The sequence below is a fragment of the Odontesthes bonariensis genome, chromosome 11 (genome assembly GCF_027942865.1).
Source record: "Odontesthes bonariensis isolate fOdoBon6 chromosome 11, fOdoBon6.hap1, whole genome shotgun sequence".
NCBI classification, from domain to species: domain Eukaryota; kingdom Metazoa; phylum Chordata; class Actinopteri; order Atheriniformes; family Atherinopsidae; genus Odontesthes; species Odontesthes bonariensis.
In genome coordinates, this window is record NC_134516.1 from 7,548,113 (window position 1) to 7,573,559 (window position 25,447).

General features: G+C 45.1%; 1 protein-coding gene across 1 annotated transcript; it reads left to right on the top strand.

The window, feature by feature from the left end:
- The first annotated feature begins 2,308 nt into the window (after positions 1 to 2,308).
- On the top strand, positions 2,309 to 23,807 carry LOC142391179 (protein NLRC3-like). Its single transcript, XM_075476956.1, has 14 exons — positions 2,309 to 2,373; positions 2,453 to 2,566; positions 2,716 to 2,808; positions 3,753 to 3,845; positions 5,234 to 5,326; positions 7,454 to 7,546; positions 7,824 to 7,916; positions 8,022 to 8,088; positions 8,805 to 9,018; positions 9,101 to 10,889; positions 10,971 to 11,141; positions 22,552 to 22,725; positions 23,106 to 23,152; positions 23,242 to 23,807. The coding sequence occupies exons 1-14, from the start codon at positions 2,309 to 2,311 to the stop codon at positions 23,805 to 23,807; spliced, it is 3,672 nt and encodes a 1,223-aa protein (XP_075333071.1).
- Positions 23,808 to 25,447: the final 1,640 nt, after the last annotated feature.

The window sequence follows — 25,447 nt, forward strand, 5'->3', positions numbered from 1 at the left end:
TTCTGCCTGTAAACAGTTGAACTTTAGATAATGCTGGAGTTTACCCTCTGACGCTGATGTTTTGAACTGAATTACTTCAGGAGACCTGGAGAAACATCTTTCTGACTTCAGACCTGGGGTCCGTTTCACGTAGCAGGTTCAACCAACTCTGAGTCTATTCCTGATCTCTGAGTTGATCTACTCTGAGATAGAAAACCCTGAGTTTTCGGTTCCAGAAACGCTGATTTGAGTGAGGTTAATCAACTCTGAGTAAGTTCACCTTGAGTTTAGCGCGTGCACCACAACTTTAAAAAGCCAGCATCAATGGAGCCCCGATTCGACGAGTCACCTTGGCAACGGGGAAGAGGAGGGGCTACGTTTTTCACCAACCTCGAATTGGAAATCTTAATGCGCTCATACGGCGAGTTTCAATACGTTTTTAGAAATAAGTGCAACACCGCTGCAGCAGCAAAAGTGTAAGTTTAAATGTAGTCCTTTGCAATCCCAATAATATTACAGGGAAACTGCTTGAATGGTAGCCCATTCATTTATTTAATTTAGGTGCAATCCCACAGGGGAGAAGCGCTCTTGGTAGCTTAAGATGAAATATAAAAACATTGTTCAAACAGGTGAGACCTCGGCATGGAGGTACCTCATTTTGATCATGTTTTACACTGTAAAATAAATATTAAGTGGCTATTTGACTGTGCAGTTATTTTATTCCCAACATAATGCTGTTTTCACACATAAACTATGTCTTCTCATCTATATCATCCATCCATCCATTATCTATACCGCTGAATCCGTCAGTCGGGTCGCGGGGGGGCTGGAGCCTATCCCAGCGGTCAATGGGCGAGAGGCGGGGTACACCCTGGACAGGCCGCCAGTCCATCACAGGGCCACATAGAGACAAACGAGACAAACAACCATACACACTCACAGTCACTCAGAAGGACAATTTAGAGTCATCATCTATATCATGTTCTGTTAAATAATTAAGCCTATTTAAACTAACACAGACTTCTACTGAGCCAACAGAAAGAAGGCAGATGCCCGTAAAACGGGTGGTGGCCAGCACCGCCACCTCTAACGGGAGGCCAGTGGCTGAGGGAATCCACCCCCAAGACACGAGTGCCTTTATAAAATATAATAGGCCTATATATGTCTTTTTTAAGCCTATTCATACAAATATTTATTGGTCTTTTATGTCTTTTTTTTCTTTTGTCCCAACACATTCTGATGGTGCCGCTCAAAAAGATAATTGTCTGTAAATGCAAAAATCTCTGCGCGGTCTGAAAACCATCTCCGACGAATATTTATTTCTCTGCGCAGTAATGCTGCACCTTCATCCACGGGATCATTGTCAAAAGGACATGTTCGTGAAAAAAGTCGCCTCCTATTGTGCCTAATGGACTTCTAGAAGTAGAAGAACTGAGATGGAAGAACTCGCTCTGCTGACTGAATGAATGAGGAAATCAAATGGCGTGCGTGGCTGAAAGAGGGCGGAGACAGAAAGAAACTCAAGGTTTCTTGAATAAAACCTGGTCCCGACCAGGTTAGGTTCAGAGAGTCTGTTACTCCGGTAACTGACCGAGAGGTTAAGTTACCTCTCTTTGTGAAACAGGCTAGAGTTACCCCTCTTTCTCGGGGTTGAGTTACCTCCCTTTGTGAAACGGAAAACTCAGGGTTTCCCTCATTTCAGGGTTAACCTACTCAGAGTTTTCACTAAACCTGCTACGTGAAACGGACCTCTGGTCAAGTACTGTTTAATCACATATACTTGTCAGAACCTATATTTTCTATCACTTGAAGCAATGAATATATTGATAAATAGCATAGAAATGTGGCCTTTCTGTCACTGACAAAGACAAGTTTCAAACTTAGAGCATTTTGGCTGCACGTATTTTTGTATTTTCACTTTGAATTAAATGAAAACATGTTGATAAGTGAATATTTTCAAAGAGAAGCACTGTTACTTTTGGTAAAATATAGGGTCTAAATGCATCTAACAGCACACAAGTTATTCACACTACAGATCCTGCCAGGGCCAGTTCAGTTATATTTTAAACTTTGTGACAAAACAAAAGGAAGTTTTATGAAAAATTATATTGAGCTACGCCCATAATTTAGCTGTTTATCTACAGAGGTGAACTCTGCCTTCATTGTTTTAGAGCTCAGTTACGAGAACAGCTTCTTCCTCATACAAGCTAATCAGTGACCATGAACTCTTTTTATGTCAGAGAAGAATTTCATACAGTGAAACAAGTCAGATTCAGTTTGATCTTTAAAATGATCAAAGAACTTCTTGATCATTGATGAATGGATCTAAATGAATGTTGAGAATGATGCAGAATACTTTCCATACACCCAGACAGCTTGTATGGTTGGAACAAGGTGAACAAAAGTAATCTGTGACTCACATTAAAAAGTTCTTTAATTGTTGAGGTTGTAACATATGTTGTGTTTATATCAGGTCTTCACAAAAAGAAGCAGAGCCCCCTGAACCCAGCAGTATGTCCCTGAAGAGTGATCACTCTGCAGCCCATCCTCGAAACTCTGATGATGGACCCAACTCACATGATAAAAGGTTATGGTTTATTTGTCTGTTGATCCGATTATACATTAAACAGTCGGGGCAAATTCGCTGCTATAAAGTTTTTTATAATGGTGCAGATTTCAGTTGTCCTGATCATGGTGCTCATCGTCTCTGTTCTTCATCCTTTGTGCTTGTTCCAGGATATATCCTGAGAGGAAAGACCCCTCAGTAATGAGCAGTGTCTCCATGAAGAGTGACAACTCCATGGGTCAACCCCTCAACATCAAAGATGGGTGTGTTTTTAATAAAGAACGGTCCCATGTGCATAATTATTTTCTAGGATGAATCACAAAAGACTTTAAGAGGTTTTATACCTTTATGTGTATTTCGTTCAGAATATCAGACTTATTTTCTTCCCTCTTGAAAACCAAGTAAAGAAGTTCAGTTGCCCTCGATCTAATGACTTAAAGGGATAGTTCGCCTCTTTTGACATGAAGCTGTATGACATCCCATATTAGCAACATCATTTATGAACATCTTCTTACCCCCTGCTGCGTCCTGTGAGCAGAGTTCCAGCCTCGTTTTGGTGTTGATGAAGGTAGTCCGGCTAGTTGGCTGGGGTTTAAAAAATAAAGCGTTTTGCTTCTCAAAACAATATGCGTTCAACAGAGTAATACATTTGCATCACAAAATCGTTCTCCAGGAAAAAGTCAGACCTCACAATCGCTTGGTCCTATTTTCTCTCCCTTCGTATCACTGCCTGCTGTGTAGACCGTGCAGTCCCCTGCTTCAGAGCAGCAAACACTGTAACAGGCGCGGCTGTCGGCAGGCGGCAGCAGGCAGTGATACGAAGGGAGAGAAAATAGGGCCAAGCGATTGTGAGGTCTGACTTTTTCCTGGAGAATGATTTTGTGATGCAAATGTATTACTCTGTTGAACGCATATTGTTTTGAGAAGCAAAACGCTTTATTTTTTAAACCCCAGCCAACTAGCCGGACTACCTTCATCAACACCAAAACGAGGCTGGAACTCTGCTCACAGGACGCAGCAGGGGGTAAGAAGATGTTCAGAAATGATGTTGCTGATATGGGATGTCATACAGCTTCATGTTAAAAGAGGCGAACTATCCCTTTAAATTACACAAGTTCACCGTTCTTATATTTGTCACTCAGAATGGGACACTTGTCCATCCTAAGTGCTCATCGTCTCTGTTCTTTGTCCTTTGTGCTTGTTCCAGGATATATCCTAAGAGGAAAGACCCCTCAGTAATGAGCAGCGTCTCCATGAAGAGTGACAACTCCATGGGTCAACCCCTCAACTTCAAAGATTGGTGTGTGTTTTTATAAAGAACTGTCCAAGTTAAAACAATTTTTGAGAGCCGACTACAAAACATGGCCACAAAGTGATTTTGTGGTTACCACCAATGCCTTACAGCAACAAGCCTCCTGGTTTAAAACTTGATTGTGGCCTTTCTGTGTGGAGTTTGCATGTTCTCCCTGTTCCAACATGGGTTCTCATGAGGTTCTCTGGCTGTCTCCCACAGTCCAACAACATCCATATTTAGTCAAAATAATAACGTACCCCATGAGCTGTCACCTTATCGTGGTGGGGGGGTTTGCGTGCCCCAATGAGTCTGGGAGCTATGTTGCCTGGGGCTTTAAGCCCCTGGTAGGGTCACCCAAGGCAGACAGATCCAAGAAGAGGGACCAGACAAAGAACATCTTACAAGACCCTCTATGACGGAAGTGAAATGTGGACAACGTCTTCCTTTGCCCTGATGCGGGTCACCGGGACCTCCCCCTGGAGCCAGGCCCAGGGGCGGGGCCCGGCAGCGAGCGCCTAGTGGCCGGGCTTGTGCCAAGGGGGTCGGGTGCAGTGTGAGCTGGGTAGTAGCCAAAGGCGGAGACCTTGGCGGTCTGATCCTCGGTTACTGAAGCTGGCTCTTGGGGCGTGGAATGTCACCTCTCTGCTGGGGAAGGAGCCTGAGCTGGTGCGCGAGGCTGAGCGGTTCCGGCTAAATATAGTCGGACTCACCTCGACGCACGGCTTGGGCTCCGGAACCAGTCTCCTCGAGAGGGGTTGGACTCTTTCACTCTGGAGTTGCCCGTGGTGAGAGGCGCAGAGCAGGTGTGGGTATACTTATTGCCCCCCCGGCTGTGTTCCTGTACATTGGGGTTTACCCCGGTGGACTGATCACCACATGGTGGTGAGTTGGCTCCGCTGGTGGGGGAGGAAGCCGGTGAGACCTGGCAGGCCCAAACGTATTGTGAGGGTCTGCTGGGAACGCCTGGCGGAAGCCCCTGTCAGAAGAAGCTTTAACTCCCACCTCCAGCAGCGCTTCAACCATGTGCCGGGGGAGGTGGGGGACATTGAGTCCGAATGGGCCATGTTCTGTGCCTCCATTGTTGAGGTGGCTGACCGGAGCTGTGGCCGTAAGGTGGTCGGTGCCTGTTGTGGCGGCAACCCCCTGAACCCAGCAGTATGTCCATGAAGAGTGATCACTCTGCAGCCCATCCTCGTAACTCTGATCACAGACCCAACTCACATGATAGAAGATTATGGTTTAATTGTCTGTTGATCCGATTATACATTTTGACACTGAATTAAACAGTCGGGGCAAATTCGCTGCTATAAAGTTCTTTATAATGGTGCAGATTTCCAGTTGTCCTGATCATGGTGCTCATCGTCTCTGTTCTTTGTCCTTTGTGCTTATTCCAGGATATATCCTGAGAGGAAAGACCCCTCAGTAATGAGCAGCGTCTCCATGAAGAGTGACAACTCCATGGGTCAACCCCTCAACATGAAAGATAGGTGTGTGTTTTTATAAAGAACTGTCCAAGTTAAAACAAATTTTGAGAGCCGACGACAAAACATGGCCACAAAGTGATTTTGTGGTTACCACCAATGCCTTACAGCAGGGGTGTCAAACTGATCCATGAAAGGGCCGTGTGGGTGCAAGGTTTTGTTCCAACCCTGCAACAGCACAGCTGACTTGTTTCCTTCAATCAGCTGAACTGTCTGCACTGAAGGTCTTACCAGCCCTCCCAGGCTTGGGAGGAGTTCGGTGAGGCCATGGAGAACGACTTCCAGATGGCCTCGAAGAGATTCTGGTCCACCGTCCGGCGGCTCAGGGGGGTGGGAGCGGTGCATCGTCAACACCGTTTATGGTGGGGCTCTGCTGACCTCAACTGGGGACGTTGTGAGTCCGTGGGGAGAATACTTCAAGGACCTTCTCAATCCTACTGACATGCTTCCAATGCGGAAGCAGAGTCGGGGAGCTCGGATGTGGGGTCTGTGAGGTCCGTCCCGAGTCCCTCAAGACTCTGGATGTTGTAGGGCTGTCTTGGTTGACACGCCTCTGCAGCATCGCGTGGACATCGGGGACAGTGTCTCTAGAAGGGCAGATCGGGGTGGTGGTCCCCCTCTTTAAAAAGGGGGGTGTGCTCCAACTACAGGGGAAAAAAAAAATCACACTCCTCAGCCTCCCTGGTAAGGTCTTTTCGGGGGTACTGGAGAGGAGGATCTCGAATTCAGGAGGTGCAGTGTGGTTTTCGTCCTGGCCATGGAACAGTGGACCAGCTCTATACCCTCGGAAGGATCCTGGAGGGTGCATGGGAGTTCGCCCAAACGGTCTACATGTGTTTTGTGGACTTGGAGAAGGCGTTCGACCGTGTCCCTCGGGGACTATTGTGGGGGGTGCTCTGGCAGTATGGAGCGCCGGACTCCTTGATACAGGCTGTTCGGTCCCTGTATGACCGGTGTCAGAGTTTGGTCCGTATTGCCGGCAGTAAGTCGGACATGTTTCCTGTGAGGGTTGGACTCCGTCAGGGCTGCCCTTTGTCACCGATTCTGTTCATAATTTTTATGGACAGGATTTCTAGGCGCAGCCAGGGCGTTGAGGGGGTCCGTTTTGGCGACCTCAGAATCGGGTCTCTGCTTTTTGCGGACGATGTGGTTCTGTTGGCGTCGTCAGACCGTGACCTTCAGCTCTCACTGGAGCGGTTCGCAGCCGAGTGTGAAGCGGCTGGGATGAGAATCAGCACCTCCAAATCTGAGACCATGGTCCTCAGCCGGAAAAGGGTGGAATGCTCTCTCCGGGTCGGGAATGAGATCCTTCCCCAAGTGGAGGAGTTCAAATATCTCGGGGTCTTGTTCACGAGTGAGGGACGAATGGAGCAGGAGATTGACAGACGGATCGGTGTGGCGTCTGCAGTGATGCGGGCTCTGCACCGGCCCGTCGTGGTGAAGAAGGAGCTGAGCCAGAAGGCCAAGCTCTCGATTTACCGGTCAATCTATGTTCCTACCCTCACCTAGGGTCACGAGCTGTGGGTAGTGACCGAAAGAACGAGATCGCGAATACATGCGGCCGAAATGAGTTTCCTCCGCAGGGTATCTGGGCTCTCCCTTAGAGATAAGGTGAGAAGCTCGGTCATCCGGGAGGGGCTCGGAGTAGAACCGCTGCTCCTCCGCATCGAGAGGAGTCAGATGAGGTGGCTCGGGCATCTGGTTAGGATGCCTCCTGGACGCCTCCCTGGTGAGGTGTTCCGGGCCCGTCCCACTGGGAGGAGGCCACAGGGAAGTCCCAGGACACGTTGGAGAGACTATGTCTCTTGGCTGGCCTGGGAACGCCTCGGGGTCCCCCCAGAAGAGCTGGAGGAAGTGGCCGGGGACAGGGACGTCTGGGTCTCTTTGCTCAAGCTGCTGCCCCCGCGACCCGATCCCCGGAGAAGCGGAAGATGATGGATGGATTATTCAAAATTGGCAACTGGACTTATTTTCTTGGTTTTCAAGAAACAAGTAAATGACTCCAGATTCTCTTTATTTAAGTCCTTAGGATACAGAATGTGTCTGTTCTAAGATTTGTCACTCAGAACATGGCACCTATATTACCTCCACGTACTCATCGTCTCTGTTCTTCATCCTTTGTGCTTGTTCCAGGATATATCCTGAGAGGAAAGACCCCTCAGTAATGAGCAGTGTCTCCATGAAGAGTGACAACTCCATGGGTCAACCCCTCAACTTCAAAGATGGGTGTGTTTTTAATAAAGAACTGTCTTATGTGCCTAATTATTTTCTAGGATGGATCACAAAAGACTTCAAGATGTTTTATACCTGTATGTGTATTTTGTTCAGAATATCAGACTTATTTTCTTCCCTCTTGAAAACCAAGTAAAGAAGTTCACTTGCCCTCGATCAAATTACTTAAATTACACAAGTTAACTGTTCTTAGATTGGTCACTCAGAATGTGACACTTGTCCATCCTAAGTGCTCATCGTCTCTGTTCTTTGTCCTTTGTGCTTGTTCCAGGATATATCCTAAGAGGAAAGACCCCTCAGTAATGACCAGCGTCTCCATGAAGAGTGACAACTCCATGGGTCAACCCCTTAACATCAAAGATGGGTGTGTTTTTATAACGAACTAAGGGGCACAACCATTTTTTAGAACTGATTTTCAAAAGAGAAAAAAAAAGCACTAACCACTTGTGTGTCTTTGTACTTACTTCAGAGTTGACCAGGAGAGGCCAGAGATGCTCAGTGACCAGTCTGCAACAGATCTGGAGCTCACCTTCAAGGTTTCTGCATACAGGGCAGCTTTCACTGCTGATAACACTGAGTGAAAAGGAAGCAGTCTGATCCACACAGTTCTGACATAATCTCAGTAAAGCAGTGCAATGACTGCGTTTTAGTTCAGCATTGTCACTATTATTTTTACTAGGAGATGAAACTAAGTGATAAAGAAATCCCAAATCTTACAGGAGTGCTGAAATTATTCATAAAAGTTAAAGCTACTTTTACAGAAAAGTGGGTCAGAATCACTATTTGGTCTAATTATTGAGCAACTTCATGACTTTTTCTAAAAGATTATTGTCAGTTTCACACATTTTAATCAGGATTTCTGTCAGATCAAAGAATTCAGACATGGGCAAAAGACAGTGAGAAATTAAAAAAGTCAAATCTGTTATATTTTCTATGTGCTGTAAAACAATCTTGTATTGTGGTCATTGAATTTGTGGTGATTCGTCCTTTTTTTAAACGTTTGCCACAAATGTTGTAATTATTATTTGACTCTCCTCTGAAATATAATAAGAGTACATGCAAAACTACATGAGTTACGGTTATATTAATGTGCATTCAAACATTTAAATATCATATCAATATCAAAGCATTTAAATATTTCAATTCTGTCAGGATAAAAGGTTCTGCTCAACTGATTTGACACAGAATGTCCCAGTGGGTTATGGGTCATCATGTAACAGCTGGATTTCTTTGTGCATTATGATTCTTTTAGCTTCTTGAGGAGAACATTGTTGCTTTTGTGAAAACTGAGCTGAAGAGGTTCCTGGTGGTTCTAAAGCCGGGTTGTGCCAGTCAGATGAAAGAAGAGGAGTTGGAGGGTGCAGATGAGAAGCAAAAGACGAGCAGCAGAGAGGCGTTTCTGAAGATCACGCTGCATTTCCTGAAGACAATGAGGCATCAGCGGCTGGCTGACTTGTTGTACAGCAGTAAGACAACTTACTAAATTGTTGTGGCTTCACGGATTCTTTTTACATCTTAACATATCATCTTTGTTGCTCATCTTTTCAGAGACTGTTGCTCCACTGTGCCAACAAAAACTGAAATCCAACCTCAAAAATAAGTTCCAGTGTGTGTTTGAGGGGATTCCTAAAGCAGGAAAGCCAACCCTTCTGAATCAGATCTACACAGAGCTCTACATCACAGAGGGAGGGAGCGGAGAGGTCAATGATGAACATGAGGTCAGACAGATTGAAGCAGCATCCAGGAAAGCAGGCAGAGCAGAAACATCCATCAGACAAGAAGACATCTTTAAAGGCCCACCTGGAAGAGATGAACCAATCAGAACAGTGATGACAAAGGGAGTGGCTGGCATTGGGAAAACAGTCTTAACACAGAAGTTCACTCTGGACTGGGCTGAAGGCAAAGCCAACCAGGACATCCACTTCATGTTTCCATTCACTTTCAGAGAGCTGAATGTGCTGAAAGAGAGAAAGTTCAGCTTGGTGGAACTTGTTCATCACTTCTTTACTGAGACCAAAGCAGCAGGAATCTGCAGCTTTGAACAGTTCCAGGTTGTGTTCATCTTTGACGGTCTGGATGAGTGTCGACTTCCTCTGGACTTCCACAGCAAGGAGCCCCTGACTGATGCTACAGAGCCCACCTCAGTGGATGTGCTGCTGACAAACCTCATCAGGGGGGAGCTGCTTCCCTCTGCTCGCCTCTGGATAACCACACGACCCGCAGCAGCCAATCAGATCCCTGCTGGCTATGTTGGCATGGTGACAGAGGTCAGAGGGTTCACTGACCCACAGAAGGAGGAGTACTTCAGGAAGAGATTCAGAAAAAGGAAGCAGGCCAGCAGGATCATCTCCCTCATTGAGACATCACGAAGCCTCCACATCATGTGCCACATCCCAGTCTTCTGCTGGATCACTGCTACAGTTCTGGAGGATGTGTTGGAAACCAGAGAGGGAGCAGAGCTGCCCAGCACCCTGACTGAGATGTACATCCACTTCCTGGTGGTTCAGGCCAAAGTGAAGAAGCTCAAGTATGAAGGAGGAGCTGCGACAGATCCACACTGGAGTCCAGAGAGCAGGAAGATGATCGAGTCTCTGGGAAAACTGGCTTTTGAGCAGCTGCAGAAAGGAAACCTGATCTTCTATGAATCAGACCTGACAGAGTGTGGCATCGATATCTCAGCAGCCTCAGTGTACTCAGGAGTGTTCACACAGATCTTTAGAGAAGAGAGAGGGCTGTACCAGGAGAAGGTGTTCTGCTTCATCCATCTGAGTGTTCAGGAGTTTCTGGCTGCTCTTCATGTCCGTCTGACCTTCATCAACTCTGGACTCAACCTGATGGAAGAACCATCAAAGTCTAAGAAGTCTGAAACACTGAGAGAGACTCTCTTCTACCAGAGTGCTGTGGACAAGGCCTTAGAGAGTCCAAATGGACACCTGGACCTGTTCCTCCGCTTCCTCCTGGGTCTTTCCCTGCAGACCAATCAGAGGCTCCTACGAGGCCTGCTGACACAGACAGGAAATAGCTCACAGACCAATCAGAAAACAGTTGATTACATCAAGAAGAAGATCAGAAAGAAACTGTCTGCAGAGAGAAGCATCAATCTGTTCCACTGTCTGAATGAACTGAATGATCGTTCTCTGGTGGAGGAGATCCAACAGGCCCTGAGTTCAGGAAGTCTCTCCACAGATGAACTGTCTCCTGCTCATTGGTCAGCTCTGGTCTTCATCTTACTGTCATCAGGAAAACATCTGGATGTGTTTGACCTGAAGAAGTACTCTGCTTCAGAGGAGGCTCTTCTGAGGCTGCTGCCAGTGGTCAAAGCCTCCAACAAAGCTCTGTAAGTTCACATATCTCAGACTTTGTTATACATTTATAATTGGAGAAGATAATCTTTTCTGTTTTTTCATTGTTCCTTCAGGCTGAGTGGCTGTAACCTCTCAAAGAGAAGCTGTAAAGCCCTGTCCTCGATTCTCTCCCAGTCCTCCAGTCTGACAGAGCTGGACCTCAGTAACAACGACCTGAAGGATTCAGGAGTGAAGCAGCTTTCTGATGGACTGCAGAGTCCACAATGTAGACTGGAATCTCTCAGGTTTTACATTTTTAAAAATAGTTACTTGTTTATTCTACGGTAAAGAGTGAATTGTACACTCTCAGAAATAGAGGGACAGTACGAGTCCTTTTTTGTACCATGAGTAGGGTTGCCAACCGTCCCTTGAAAAACGGAATCGTCCCGTATTTAGAAACAAAAGCATCCGTCCCGTATTGAACTGAAAAGGGACGCACTTTGTCCCGTATTACTGTGAGAATCCAAAAATAGGCAGTATCATGCCAATGGAAATGAAAAACGGGGCTTTATATGAAAATATACGGTAAATTTTTCCCAGGCCCTGTCCTGCTCTGTGACCAATGAGCTGACAGCATATTCACACACGAGAATACACTCATCCCATTGGTCGAGGAGTTACTGAGAAGATAGCGGAAGACAACAAAGCAGCATATATGGCAGTTACGCAGACGCCAACACTACTTTAAGCAGTGGGAGACAAAGTACTCAACTCCAATAATTGAGTCAAAGTATTGATACTCATGGTCAAATCTTACTCAACTACAAGTAAAAGTCGCTAAAAATTTTACTCAAGTTAAAGTACTGAAGAACTTACTTTTAAAAGTACAAACTACATTTTCTAATATCAGTACTGTTAGGTCCAATTTTTTCCAAAGTTCCAAGGAATGGAGAAACACTGGGACTCGGCTGGGATCAAACGCGCACTCCTTTTGTTGTAGAAAATAATTTATTGCGTCCAGGATGATAACAAGTGATGAATGAAAGTGCAGTCAAAATAAGCTAACAGTCCAAACTAAACGAAAAGATGATGAAAATGTAACAACATTAAGTAAGTACGGTCGAAAATAGTATGACAGCCCGGTCTGCATTTCCCATCCACCAAACCAACTCAAAAAAACCCTGATATAATGACTTTTGACCCAATGACGTCACCCAATGGTGATCGTCATACTTAAAGCAATTAACCTAATAACAAAACTAAATCATAATCCAGGCATAAGCATTCCACATTTTCCATAACAACTAAATATTTCATACCACATATGTCATACATAACCCAAATGTTACCTTAGTAGGCCAAAACATAAAAACCATCCAAATGGCTGTAACATACCGGCCCCTAATTTTGAACAAACAAAATTACCAACTCATTCACGGAGCAGCCATCTACAAAAAGTCAAAGCACATTAACCACACATTGCTCAGAATTCACATAGCATCAGCAATAGCATCACATACCCATCAGCCCATTCCCAAAGTCCACTTCAATAGTGTATATCAATGTCCATTTCTTTTCTTTTCTTGCGTGCGTGTGTGTGTTTTCAAAGTCCATGAGAAAAAAAGGTCTTCAGACAAAAGAGGTCCAAAAAATGCAAAAAGCAAAAGTTTCTCAACACAGAATGTCCATCAATTGTCCATCATAAATCATGTTCATTACCTAGGAATTCACATATGTTATTTTTTATGCACCAATGCTTTCAGCAAACCTTATACTTCAATAACATGTAATAACACTGTAGCAAACCAGTCATAAGACCTTTAAGTATACTCAGAAAAGGTAAATTCATTCCATTTCAATATTACATACTTTTCATTAAGTAAATAACCCATTTCCAGGAAAACAAAGAAACGAAAAAAGAGAGAGAGAGAGAAGCTTCTTGGTTCAGTCAGATTCCAGTAAAAGGCACAACTTAGTTATGGGCCTTTCCAATTCATTGCTTTGGGTTCTAACCCGTACTTTGCGCACAAAGCCTTTGGCATCCTTTATTGTTTCAGTGATGCGCCCTAGGGGCCATGTATTTCTTGGGGCACACTCTTCTACCAAGAGAACTAAATCTCCCACAGAGAAGTTTCTACGGGGCCTGTTCCATTTCTGGCGCTTTTGCAAGTGGGGGAGATATTCTTTTATCCATCTCTTCCAAAAGAGGTCACTGAGATACTGAACTTGTTTCCAGCGTCTTTTTCCATAGGAGTCATGTTTGCTAAACAAACCAGGAGGGATGATGGGTTTTCCTTTTAAAAGTAAGAGGTGATTGGGTGTGAGTGCTTCAAGATCATTTGCATCATCGCTAGAGGGTGTAATTGGCCTGTCATTTAGCATTGCTTCAACCTCACAGAATACTGTTTGGAGGGTTTCATCATCAATCATTTGCTGCTTGGTGATGGAACAAAGGATCCTTTTAGCTTGCTGCACCAAACGCTCCCATACTCCGCCATGGTGTGCTCCATGAGGCGGGTTAAAGCTCCACTGTATTCCTTCGTGTGCGAGTGTGGTATGGATTTTATCTTGATTCAAGTTTTTTATTGCTTGTCTCAATTCACGCTGCGCACTTATGAAGTTAGTTCCATTGTCAGATCTAATGGCTTTGACTTGCCCCCTCCTACAAATGAGCCTTCTTATGGCATTAATGCAGGAATCAGTATCAAGTGTGTGGGCCACTTCAAGATGAACAGCACGGGATGTTAAACATGTGAAGATCGCTCCATATCTTTTTACAGTGCTCCTTCCTCTTTTGACCTCAATAGGTCCGAAGTAATCCATGCCTACATGAGTGAATGGAGGGAGGTCCATGACTAGGCGATCGGGTGGTAGGTCGGCCATTTTTTGTTGCCCGGGACTTTGGCGTGAGCGGCGGCATGTCACACATTCTCCAATGATCTTCCTTGCCAATGCATTGGCGTGAGGGATCCAAAACTGCCTGCGCAGAGTGGAGAGCATATGGTTCTTCCCACTGTGCCCCACCCTCTCATGAATGCAGCGAAGAATGAGCTTAGAGATGTAACTGTTCTTAGGCAAGATGGCAGGATGTTTTGCCTCTTCAGGTAGCGCAGACTTGCTCAGTCTACCACCAACTCTAAGGATGCCGTCCTCCATCACAGGATCCAGTTTGTACAAAGTGCTTGCCTTTTTGATAGCTTTTCCATCGCTCAAGAGTGACATCTCCTCAGAGAAGTGTTGCCTTTGTACATAACTGACTATGGCTTGCTCAGCCTTTTCAAAGTCATCCACTGTTAGCAGGTAAGTTGTTTTTTCCATTTTCCTTTTGTGACCAGCTGGTTTGTTTTCATTGGCCTTTTTCTTTTCATCACACCTTTGCTTAAGTGTGTCTTTAATCTTCAAAATCCATGCAACTGCACGTTTTAGGTCAGACCACCTCGAGAAATACGAAAGCAGTTTAGTAGTTGGGCATGATTCCATGGATGAGACTGCTGTGGCGTAAACAGAAGCTTCCTCCTTTACTTCAGGATCGTTCTCTGAGATGGTATGTATGTTTCCAATCATTTCAGGCCATTGTGTGGGGGTTCGAAGAAAGCGTGGTCCAGTCAACCACATTTGGCACTGGAGAAAGGCTTTGGCTGACAAGCCACGTGAAGCTACATCAGCCGGATTCTCCTTTGAAGAGATGTGCCTCCATTGTTCCACTTTTGTCAGAGAGTGAATTTGAGATACGCGATTTGCCACGTATGTCTTGAACCGTTTTGTACTATTGGCAATGTACTGCAAAACAGTCATACTGTCTGTCCAAAGGACTGAATCTGATAGTGACAAGTGCAGCTCAGTTCTCAGCATACGGTCCAGACGTGCAGCCAGGACTGCTGCCGCCAGCTCCATTCTGGGGATAGTTGTGGGCTTCATAGGTGCCACTCTAGCTTTCCCGAAGGCAAAGGACACATGGACGTTACCAGCATCATTTGTGACCTTAAGGTAGGATACGGCGCCATATCCCACCTCACTAGCATCACAAAAGTGGTGTAGCTGTGCTGATGTAATTTTGCCAAAGCCTAAAGGAATAAAGCTTCTGCCAACACCCAGATTGCCTAAAAGGTGAAGTGCACTATGCCAACTTTCCCATTCAAGTGCAGTTTCTTTTGGGATTCTCTCATCCCAGCTCAGCTTCAGTTTGGATAAGCTTTGAAGGATCTGCTTTGCCACGAGTGTAACGGGAGCTAGGAAGCCGAGGGGGTCATAGATGGAGCAGACAACAGAAAGAAGTCCCCTTCTGGTCAGCTGATGCGATTTGATGGCTATGCTAAATGTAAATTGATCGCTTTCCACGTTCCATTGGGTTCCGAGTGCTCTTTCCATTGGGAGTTGTTCCTTGCTGCTCAGATCCAATGTCTGCACTTCTTTTGCTCGGTCCCTTTCAGGGATTGCAGCCAGAACTTTTCGGTCATTACTAACCCACTTGTTGAGGTAGAAGCCTCCTTTTGCGCATAATTCACGCAGCTGGTGCAGGAGAGACAGTGCTTGCTCTGTGCCGATGACTGCTTTGAGGCAGTCGTCCACATAAAAGTTGTGCATTACTGTGCCTGTGACTTCCTCTGCATATTCAAGCTGGTGGTCATTAGCAGTTTTCTGCAGGGCGTATGTTGCACAGCTAGGTGATGACACAGCACCAAAAATATGCACCAACATCCTATGCTCCACAAGATCTTTGGATAAGTCTCCATCAGGCCACCAGAGGAAACGTAGGAAGTTGACATGCTCCTTTGCTACACGCACCTGGTGGAACATTCCCTCAATGTCCGTCATGAAGGCTACAGGGCCTAGGCGAAAGCGGAGCAACGCACCTAGGAGGGTGTTGGTCAGATCGGGGCCTTGTAGGAGCTCCTTATTCAAAGAGGTTCCACTATAGGATGCTGCACAGTCAAAAACTACACGCAGTTTGTGTTTGCGTGGGTGATATACGCCATGGTGTGGCAGGTACCACACCTTGCCAGTTGCAGTCTGCAGCTCACTTGCAGGGACAATTTCACCCTGTCCTTTTGCTAGCACCTCACTCATAAAGGCCTTATACTCGTTAAAGAATTCGGCATTCTTTTCAAATTTTTTTGCCAAATACTGAGCCCTTTGATGTGCTATCTGCCTGTTGTTGGGCATGTTCACACTTGTGTTGCGAAATGGCAGCTTGAGATGGTAGTGACCACTTTTGAGTTCAGCAGACTCATTAGCAATTTCCAAAAACTGCTTATCCTCTCTTGACAGCTCATTCTTTTCATATTGATGTTCTATGAAATCTTCGTTGTAATGCTTCATCAAAAGATTTTCCAGGCCTTCCACAGATATCCTATTGGTTGTGTAGGAACTGTTTGGGCTACCATCAGAACCGAGTGGGCCATTCATAACCCAGCCTAGTTGTGTTCTTACAGCGTAGGGGCCACTGCCAACGCTGTTGATAATTTTCCATGGTTCTAATGCTTTTGGAGCATTGACACCTATGAGCAGCCCAATGCTGGCGTCAATAGACTTGATGTCAACCTCCTCCAGATACGACCATTTCCTTATGTCGTTTTGTTTTGGAATATCATCATGTGTTACAGGGATTTGATTTTGTGTAAAAACATCAGAGAGTCTCAGGTAAGTGTTGCTGTCCAGTGCTGCTACTTCCATGCCAGTGATTTTGAATGTAGACAATGTTTTTTCTTGGCCCATTGTTCTTAAAATAATTTCTGTTCTTTTCCCAGGGGCAGCAAGTTGTTTGGCAAGGTCCTCTGTGCAAAAGGTTGCAGAGCTCCCTGGATCCAAAAAAGCATATGTCTCCACACACTTTGTTCCATGTTCCATCTTAACTTTAACAGGCACAATTGCAAGAGCACACTTTCTGGCCCCAGTATTGCTCCCTGTTGCCATTGACAAGACATTTTCTTCATTTTGAGGTTCACTTTGATTTCCTTTGATTGGTATGTGCAAGATGGTTGGGTGCATTCGGTTACAAGTTTCACATTGCAGGCGATGCTGACAATCCTTACTTAGATGTCCCTTTTGCGCACATCCAAAGCATAATCCATTATCTTTCATGAACTGTACTTTTTCGTTATTTGGTTTTGTTTTGAAACTTTCGCACATAGTCATGAGGTGGGCTTTGTTACAGAACAGACATGGTTTTGTGAGTGCATTTGGGTTTTTTTGTTTACTTGGTGGATGCCCTCTTGTTTGTCCAGGTGTTGGTGTAGCAGCTGTAGCAAAACTGCTTGTTTTGTTTGTTTTTGCGGGCACTTTCCTTTGTTTTGAGTCAGGTGTGGTTTGTAGCTCTCCGAAAACTGGATGCAGCATAATGCGTGCCTGTTTGTCAATATATGCCAGTAAATCTTTGAAGGATACTCTTTGTTTATGTCTGTCGTAAATACTGCTGACAACAGTGCGCCATCTCTCTCTGAGCTTGAATGGTAGCTTGGAGACAATAATTTTTAAATTGGATGGTGTTTCCAGGTCCATGGTGAAATTCATTTCTTGCATGGTATTGTGGCACGTTTTGAGGAAGATTGCATATGACTTCAGAGCTGATGCATCCTCTGCCTTGATGTTAGGCCAGGCCAATGCCTTATCCAGGAAAGCAGATGAAATTTTTATTTCATTTCCGAAATGCCATTGCAGTTGTTCTTTGGCCTCCTGATAGCCTTGGTCCGGTGGTAAGTGGTAGCAGCTCCTTACCAGGTTCCTTGCCTCTCCAGATGTGTACTGTTCCAAGTAGTAAAGCCTTTGTTGCATATTGTCAGTTTTGGTTTCAATGGTTTGCTCAAATGATCTTATAAATGTTTTGTACTGAAGTGGGTCGCCACGGAAGACAGGAATTTCTTGTTGTGGTAACTGTGCTAACATGTTTTGTTTTGCAAGCATTTCTGTTATTTCATTTTGTTTTTCCATCACCTCGAGAAAGTTGGTGTCCCTTGGTGATTTATTTTGCGCCTTTTGGGCAGGCATTTGTTTTGTGGCATTTAACGATGTTGAGCTTTGTCCTGCTTTACCTGTTGGACTGAAACTGAGTTTGACTTTGCTTGTGGTGCCGTGAAAGGGAAATTGTTGTGCTTTAACTTTTCCTTTGATTGTGGGAATTATGTATTCGGATGAGGTACCAGACGGAGTTATGAAATGAGCAGCGGGCATTTCATATTCCTGAAGGACTTGTATTTTTGCGTCGGCCTGTGCCATTTTAGTTTCTAGCTGGTGCTTCTTTTTTGCAGATTTTATTTTTAGTTCTTGCATTTCCAGCTCAAGCTCTTTGTCAAGTGCATCAGTCTGAGCCCTTAATTGAGCGCGTTCTACGCGAGTGTCAGAGAGCGCTTTGGAAACGTTACTGCCCCGACTAGAGGCTACGCTTGGCGACTTTTTTATTGCCACTTGAGAGACGCTGTCATGTGGGGAGACCGAGGTGTCGTGTTCATGAGCTACGCCAGATTGCTGTTCTGATTCACCAACATTCATTTTTTCCCCCACATCATCAGTTTCTTTCACTTCGTCGTTGTTCAACCACATTTCCACTCCTTTAACAAAATCTGAGAAGCTCGCCACTTTGGGTTGATACCAGTCATTGTGATCATCGTCTCTTTCATCTTCACTCAATAAAGATTGCACTTGTTTATGCACTTGACCAAAATCATCCAAAAAAGCAACAAAACTGGAAAGTACTTGGTTAACCTCCTCTGTGGTATCACCGGCTTCAATTAGTGCATTTATTTCGTTGCGCTTCCTGGTTAACACGCTCAACTTTCCACGCCGACTTTTAATCAACTGGTATAATTGCTTTTCTTGCTCAACAGTTTCTTGTACATCGTCCACATTTTGTTCATCCATTTTTGCACTTTACAAGCTCAGTGCCAAGCGCTACAAGCATCCAGCATCACTTTACGCACCATCCAACACTTTGTTTGTTTGCTTCCGCGTAAACAATTGGCACGGCGGCCGAAGTTGCTTTAAAAGCGCACTACTCACGGTTGATGAGCTTCATCGGGTTTCAGGTGTCGAAGTAGTTTAATCCACAGTTCCAGTTTTCCAGATCCTTAATTATTTTCGACTTTGTTAGGTCCAATTTTTTCCAAAGTTCCAAGGAATGGAGAAACACTGGGACTCGGCTGGGATCAAACGCGCACTCCTTTTGTTGTAGAAAATAATTTATTGCGTCCAGGATGATAACAAGTGATGAATGAAAGTGCAGTCAAAATAAGCTAACAGTCCAAACTAAACGAAAAGATGATGAAAATGTAACAACATTAAGTAAGTACGGTCGAAAATAGTATGACAGCCCGGTCTGCATTTCCCATCCACCAAACCAACTCAAAAAAACCCTGATATAATGACTTTTGACCCAATGACGTCACCCAATGGTGATCGTCATACTTAAAGCAATTAACCTAATAACAAAACTAAATCATAATCCAGGCATAAGCATTCCACATTTTCCATAACAACTAAATATTTCATACCACATATGTCATACATAACCCAAATGTTACCTTAGTAGGCCAAAACATAAAAACCATCCAAATGGCTGTAACAAGTACATTGCTGTATTGTTTTCTGAATGCTTTTACAGAACCATGTAACTCTGAAACCACTTAATGATGAACAGAGATGTAGACTTTTTGCACCACTCTGCTACAAAATAACAACAACACGGCAACTATGAGCTAACAGTGCAATAGTACTTTACTCAAACAGGGGGAAAAACATTTTTTCATTCATTCGTCTTAAAGTATTGGTGAAATAAAGACACAGGTAAAAAAAAACAAATAACTTCTCCTTTAAGAAAGATACTTATTTTATTCAGTTAATTTTTTATTTTATATTAAAGTGAATTGCTGGATAATAATTTGTTTTCCATGTGTTCATGTCACTCAAAAATATGCATCTAATTCAATTCAGGTTCGAGTCAAATAGTTAAAAAAAAATTTCCAGGCCAGGAAGGGTGAAGGCAATCGGTTTCGGCCGACCCTTCTAATGAGGTGTCCCTTATTTATTTTTCGGGGAGTTGGCAACCCTAACCATGAGGTACAATCTATACTAATGTACCCCCTAGGGTTAATTATTGGACCTAAAGGTACCTATATGTACTCAAGTGGTAAAAGGTACATATATGTACTTGTGGCAGTTCTGGTTGCCACCGTGGGTTCTCCCAACACACACACAGAGACCACTTCTTAAGTGTTAATCTTTTATTGACGATGACCGAGGCTACAAGGCAGAATGCAGCAGACGATCGCCGGCTTCTCCGTGTCTCTGGTTTGGAGTGGAGAAGGCCGTTTTTTCCTTAGACTCTGGAGATAGGGGAATTTGCCAGTAGCCTTTGGTCAAATCCAGCGTCGTAAAAAATCGAGCTGTGCCAAGGCGGTCCAGGAGTTCGTGGACCCGGGGCATAGGATAGGCATCAACTGTGAAACATCCTTCACCTTGCGATAGTCCACACAGAACCGAATAGTCCCATCCTTCTTGACTACAAGAAGGATGGGACTACACCAGGCACTGTTGGACTCTTCTATTACGCCCATTGAGGTGGTAAATCTGTGTCGCACCTCCTCTGTCAGATCGCACAAGCTCACAGTCAACATCACCCACTGGCCGTGTGACCACAAAGGGCCCTTGCCACTTGGCGAGTAATTTGGAGTTACAAGTTGGGAGTAACACAAGCACTTTATCTCCCGGTGCAAATTGTCTCAGCCTCGATCCTATGTTGTACAGCCACTGCTGACGTTCCTGGGCCCGTGATAACTGACCCAGTGTGTGGAGTTTTGCTCTCAGGTCCAGGACGTACTGAACTTCGTTTTTGCTGGGGCTCGGACCTTCCTCCCAGCTTTCTTTTACCAGGTCCAAAACCCCACGTGGTTTCCTGCCAAACAGCAGTTCAAAGGGAGAAAATCCCGTGGAGGCCTGGGGAACCTCGTGCACTGCAAACAGCAGAGGATCTAGCCACCTATCCCAATTTGGCTTATCATCGTGCATAAACTTACGGACCATGGACTTCAAAGTCTTATTTAGGCGCTCGACGAGGCCGTCAGTTTGCGGGTGGTAAACACTGGTTTGAATAGACTTGATGCCCAATAATCCGTAAAGTTCCCTCAGTGTTCGTGACCATAAACTGGGTGCCTTGGTCAGTTAGGATCTCTTTGGGGATCCCGACTCGGGAGATAACCTGAAACAGCGCTTGCGCCACGCTCTTTGCGTAGATGGTGCGCAGCGGCACTGCCTCTGGATGTCGGGTTGCGTAATCCACGAGGACTAACACAAATCGGTATCCACGTGTGCTCCGGTGAAATGGCCCGATGAGGTCCATCCCGATCCGTTCAAACGGGACCTCAATCAGTGGTAACGGGCGCAACGGCGCTCTCGGGATGGCCGGTTGGTTAACCAACTGGCATTCAGCGCAGGACGCACACCAGCGGCGAACGTGCGCTCTAATGCCTGGCCAATAGAATCGGGCCATTACACGGTTCAGTGTCTTTTCATACCCCATATGCCCAGCCATCGGGTTGTAGTGAGCCGCCTGGAAAACCATTTCCCGCTGGCTTTTCGGTACCAGCAACTGGGTAATTATCTCCTCAGTCTGAGTGTCACGACTCACTCTGTACAACCTGTCGCTCCGTAATGAAAAGTGTGGGTACGTTAACGCCGCGTCAGGGCGAACCTCCGGCGCTTGGTCATGGGAGTGGCCGGCAGGCAGAGCTTCGCCGTCTGTGCCTCCCCCGACAACACTGGCAGCAAGCGTACCGCCCACTCCGCCGCGGGCCAGCCACACGCCGTCGCTGTCGCCTCGGAACATCTCCAGGAATGACTGTGGATCATCCTCTGCTGTCATTTTGCGGACAGTCATTCCTGAGAGCGAGGGGCCCGTTGCGCTTGCCCCCGCCTGGGACAACATCGCCTCCAGCAGTCGTGTCTACTTTTCCGCCTGTGTAGGCAGCGCTGCCAGGTGCTGCCTGGTCGCGGCGGCCTGGTCGTGGCTCATCTTGGCTATTTCGGTTAGCATTTCTGCCAACGTGTTCACTGGTTGTTGCGGTTCTGTCATCCTGTGTGTTGGGTTAAGTTGGGCGCCAGTGTGGCAGTTCTGGTTGCCACCGTGGGTTCTCCCAACACACACACAGAGACCACTTCTTAAGTGTTAATCTTTTATTGACGATGACCGAGGCTACAAGGCAGAATGCAGGAGACGATCGCCGGCTTCTCCGTGTCTCTGGCTTTCGTCTGTTCTGCCGTCTCTGGTTCTGGTCATCTCATGGTCCTGCCCTGCCTGGACCAGTACGCTACTGATAAAGGGGAGAATGATTAGCGGACGATGTGCAGGTGTGCCAATCATCTCCCCTCCCACTGTCCTCTGAGCCCTTCCCACCTCTCCTCTGCACCTGATGCACCACGCCCCCTCCACAGTACTCAAGTGGTAAAAGGTACATATATGTACCTTTTTTTTCTACATGCTGGGGTACAATAGACAGTCTGTGTTAGGCTACTTCAGTATAAGGGTACAAAATTGCCACCAGAGGTACAAGATTGGTCTCTGTAAGCTACAAACCACAAGGGTACAAAACTATACCTTCTGAGGGTACTGCCCCCGTGACAATCCATCGTATCCCTAAAGGTACAATTCTGTACTTTATTTTCTGAGAGTGTGTGACGTGTTTAAAGACTCTATGCAGATTATCTAACATTCCTCATGCTGGTGTGCAGCCTGTCAGGCTGTCTGATCACAGAGGAAGGCTGCGTTTCTCTAAACTCAGCTGTGACCTCCAACCCCTCCCATCTGAGAGAGCTGGACCTGAGCTACAACCATCCAGGAGACGCAGGAGTGAAGCTGCTGAGGGCTGCACTGAAGGACCCAAACCGCAGACTGGACTCTGTCAGGTCTGAGTTTTAGAGTTTTTACATCACATTTAAAGAGAGTTGCATCATCAGTCAGAATTCAAGGGGAGCAGAAACAGAGGATCACAGTGGCTAACTTTTGAATAGCCGAATTAGATTGGAAACATATTTTTGTCCCAGAAACACAGCTTCCCATCAGTTGTATTTACTTTGATTCTCTGACACTGTTGAGGTTCAGGCATCAGAATTTCACGGTTAGGACAAGATTACCATTTACTTTCAAATTCAACCATTGAAAGCCCTTCCTTTCCACACAAAGCAATATTATAAGGTGTGCTGACTCTTTAATTCTGGATTTTTTTGGCTGCAAATGTGCATAATCTGAGTGGATTTTTCTCTCTGAGATTGGGTTTTCTCCACAGAGTGGAATGTGGTGGAGCCTGGACTCTGCAAGCAGGACTGAGGAAGTGTAAGTGTGGCTTTCACCTATGTCATAAAAAAAAAAAAAGAACGACGTTCCAGCATTATGATTCCACTGCTTTTGTCTTGTTACTGCAGACGCTTGTGACATCACTCTGGATTCGAACACAGCACACAGACACCTGAAACTGTCTGAGGACAACAGTAAGGTGTCAGAGATACAAGAGCAGCAGCCACATCCTGACCATCCAGAGAGGTTCGACTTCTGCCAGCAGCTGCTCTGTGAAGACGCTCTGACTGGGCGTTGTTACTGGGAGGTTGAATGGGAGGGGATGGTGTGTATTGGAGTGACTTACAAAGGAATCGACAGGAAAAAAGACAGTGCTAGCTCCCTGCTTGGAGGGGAAAATCAGTCCTGGACTCTGTACTGCAACGGAAAGACTTACTCTGCTTTTCACAACAAAGAGAGAAGAGACATCCGTCCTGCTCCTCCCACCTCCAACAGAGTCGGGGTGTTTCTGGACTGGCCCTCTGGCACTCTGTCCTTTTACAGAGTCTCCTCAAAGACACTGATCCACCTCCACACCTTCAGCACCACATTCACTGAACCCGTTTACCCTGCTTTCAGGATCGGGCTTCAGCACAGCCTCTTTGATTCTTCAGTGTCTCTGTGTAAGCTGAAGGAGGAAAAGTCCATTCTCTAGAGTCTAGACTCTCACATTAAGATGGATTTTAACTGTACCAGACTGTGTAAAGGGCCTCTATGACATGGTGTGCCATGGTTGACTTATAATTCTTTCAGCTTCTTTGTAAGTTTTGTGAAGAGTGAACTGGTCCTGAGGGTTCAAAACCCAGATCACACAATTGAATATCTATTGCATTATATTGCAGGATATACGAGGGGTTTTGTTGCCTACTTAATTCAAACAGATTTACTCTTTTTGTTTCAACCTGCCTGCTCTTACACTCACACACTAAATGGATCCTCATCTTCCCATTTGATCGTTTTTGGTCTTTTACCTGCAGCTTTTCAAACAGATGGGAGAACCTGCAGCGAACATTTGGCTCTACCGCACTTCAATGAATGAATGATCAATGAAAATGACTTTGCATGTAGTGCTCATATGAAGAAGAAAAGTTTAGATTTCCATTGAGTTGACGTGGAGTAAAAGCAACACAGTTTGCAATCAAAGTGTGAAAATGAAATGCAGCTGATTTGAACAGTGTTTTTTTTTTTACTTAAATATAACTTGAGTTGGTGCTATCATTTATCATTAGGACTTTCCTTTTAACATTGTTTTTTTTTTTAAATTTGTTTGTGAACAACCTGCAGAAATCTCTACCTGAATGACAGACCATGTAGAATACACCCCAGTTCCAAATAAAGTTGGGACTCTGTGTTAAATCTAAATAAAACATAATTAAATACTTTGGAAATCTTTTAAATCTTTTTTTAAATTTTTTTTTTTACCAAGCCAGTCAATCTGAAAAATATGGAAGCCCGTTTCCGCCACTTAACAAAAGTAAATTTAGTAATACTATCTAATAATTATGAGATACTAAGTCGAAATTATGAGATGGAATTTCGACTTAGTATCTCATTATTATTAAAATCTAAATTTACTTTTATTAAGTGGTGGAAACGGGCTTCCATACCTATTGCATTCACTTAAAAAAAAAAAACTCAGTTTTTTCTGTCTAATTTATTTTTTGGTTTGTTTTTTGGGGTAATTTTTTTCTGTTTTTCGTGGTAATTTTTTCTTAATTTTTTTTTGTTCAGAAAGCAACAATCAACGCATTCATTCCTTTATGAGGGCTCGATTTAATGGAAGGTTTGTTTAGTTTAATCAAGTTTTACTTTGACCTGGGTTTAAGACACTGGGAGATAGTCCTGTCTTTAAGTCATGTAGATGGTTTAACTATTAGTTTGTCGACTTTACGCAGGCACCTGTCGACATGTATGGGCGGGGGCAGGAGTCACCTTAGGTCCACCGGAGTCACTTTCAGGCTGGATAATCTCGCGGGATTTCAAAGTATCTCGTACGGTGGCCAACACGTGCAAACGCGCTGCAAACGCGCTGCAAACGCGCTGCAAACGCGCTGCAAACGCGCTGCAAACGCGCTGCAAACGGGGAAACAAATCCAACAGTAAAAACGCTGCAAGAGAAAAATGCGGCAATCACAAAAACGAGCGGAGCACACGCGCTGCAAACTTCAAAACACAACGGGGGTCTCGACCTGTGGGATAGGGGATCGACTATGGGAGATCTACCATATTAATGAAAGAGAAGAAAGTCAAAAGGTAGTTGTCATTTATGTCTTTTTTAAACACTTGGCCGTAATA

Coding starts and splice junctions, on each gene's coding strand:
- LOC142391179 (XM_075476956.1), top strand. CDS start 2,309: ATGAATGTTGAGAATGATGCAGAATACTTTCCATACACCCAGACAGCT. Junction 8,089..8,804: donor ATCTGGAGCTCACCTTCAAG/GTTTCTGCATAC, acceptor TGATTCTTTTAG/CTTCTTGAGGAGAACATTGT. Junction 23,153..23,241: donor GCAAGCAGGACTGAGGAAGT/GTAAGTGTGGCT, acceptor TTGTTACTGCAG/ACGCTTGTGACATCACTCTG.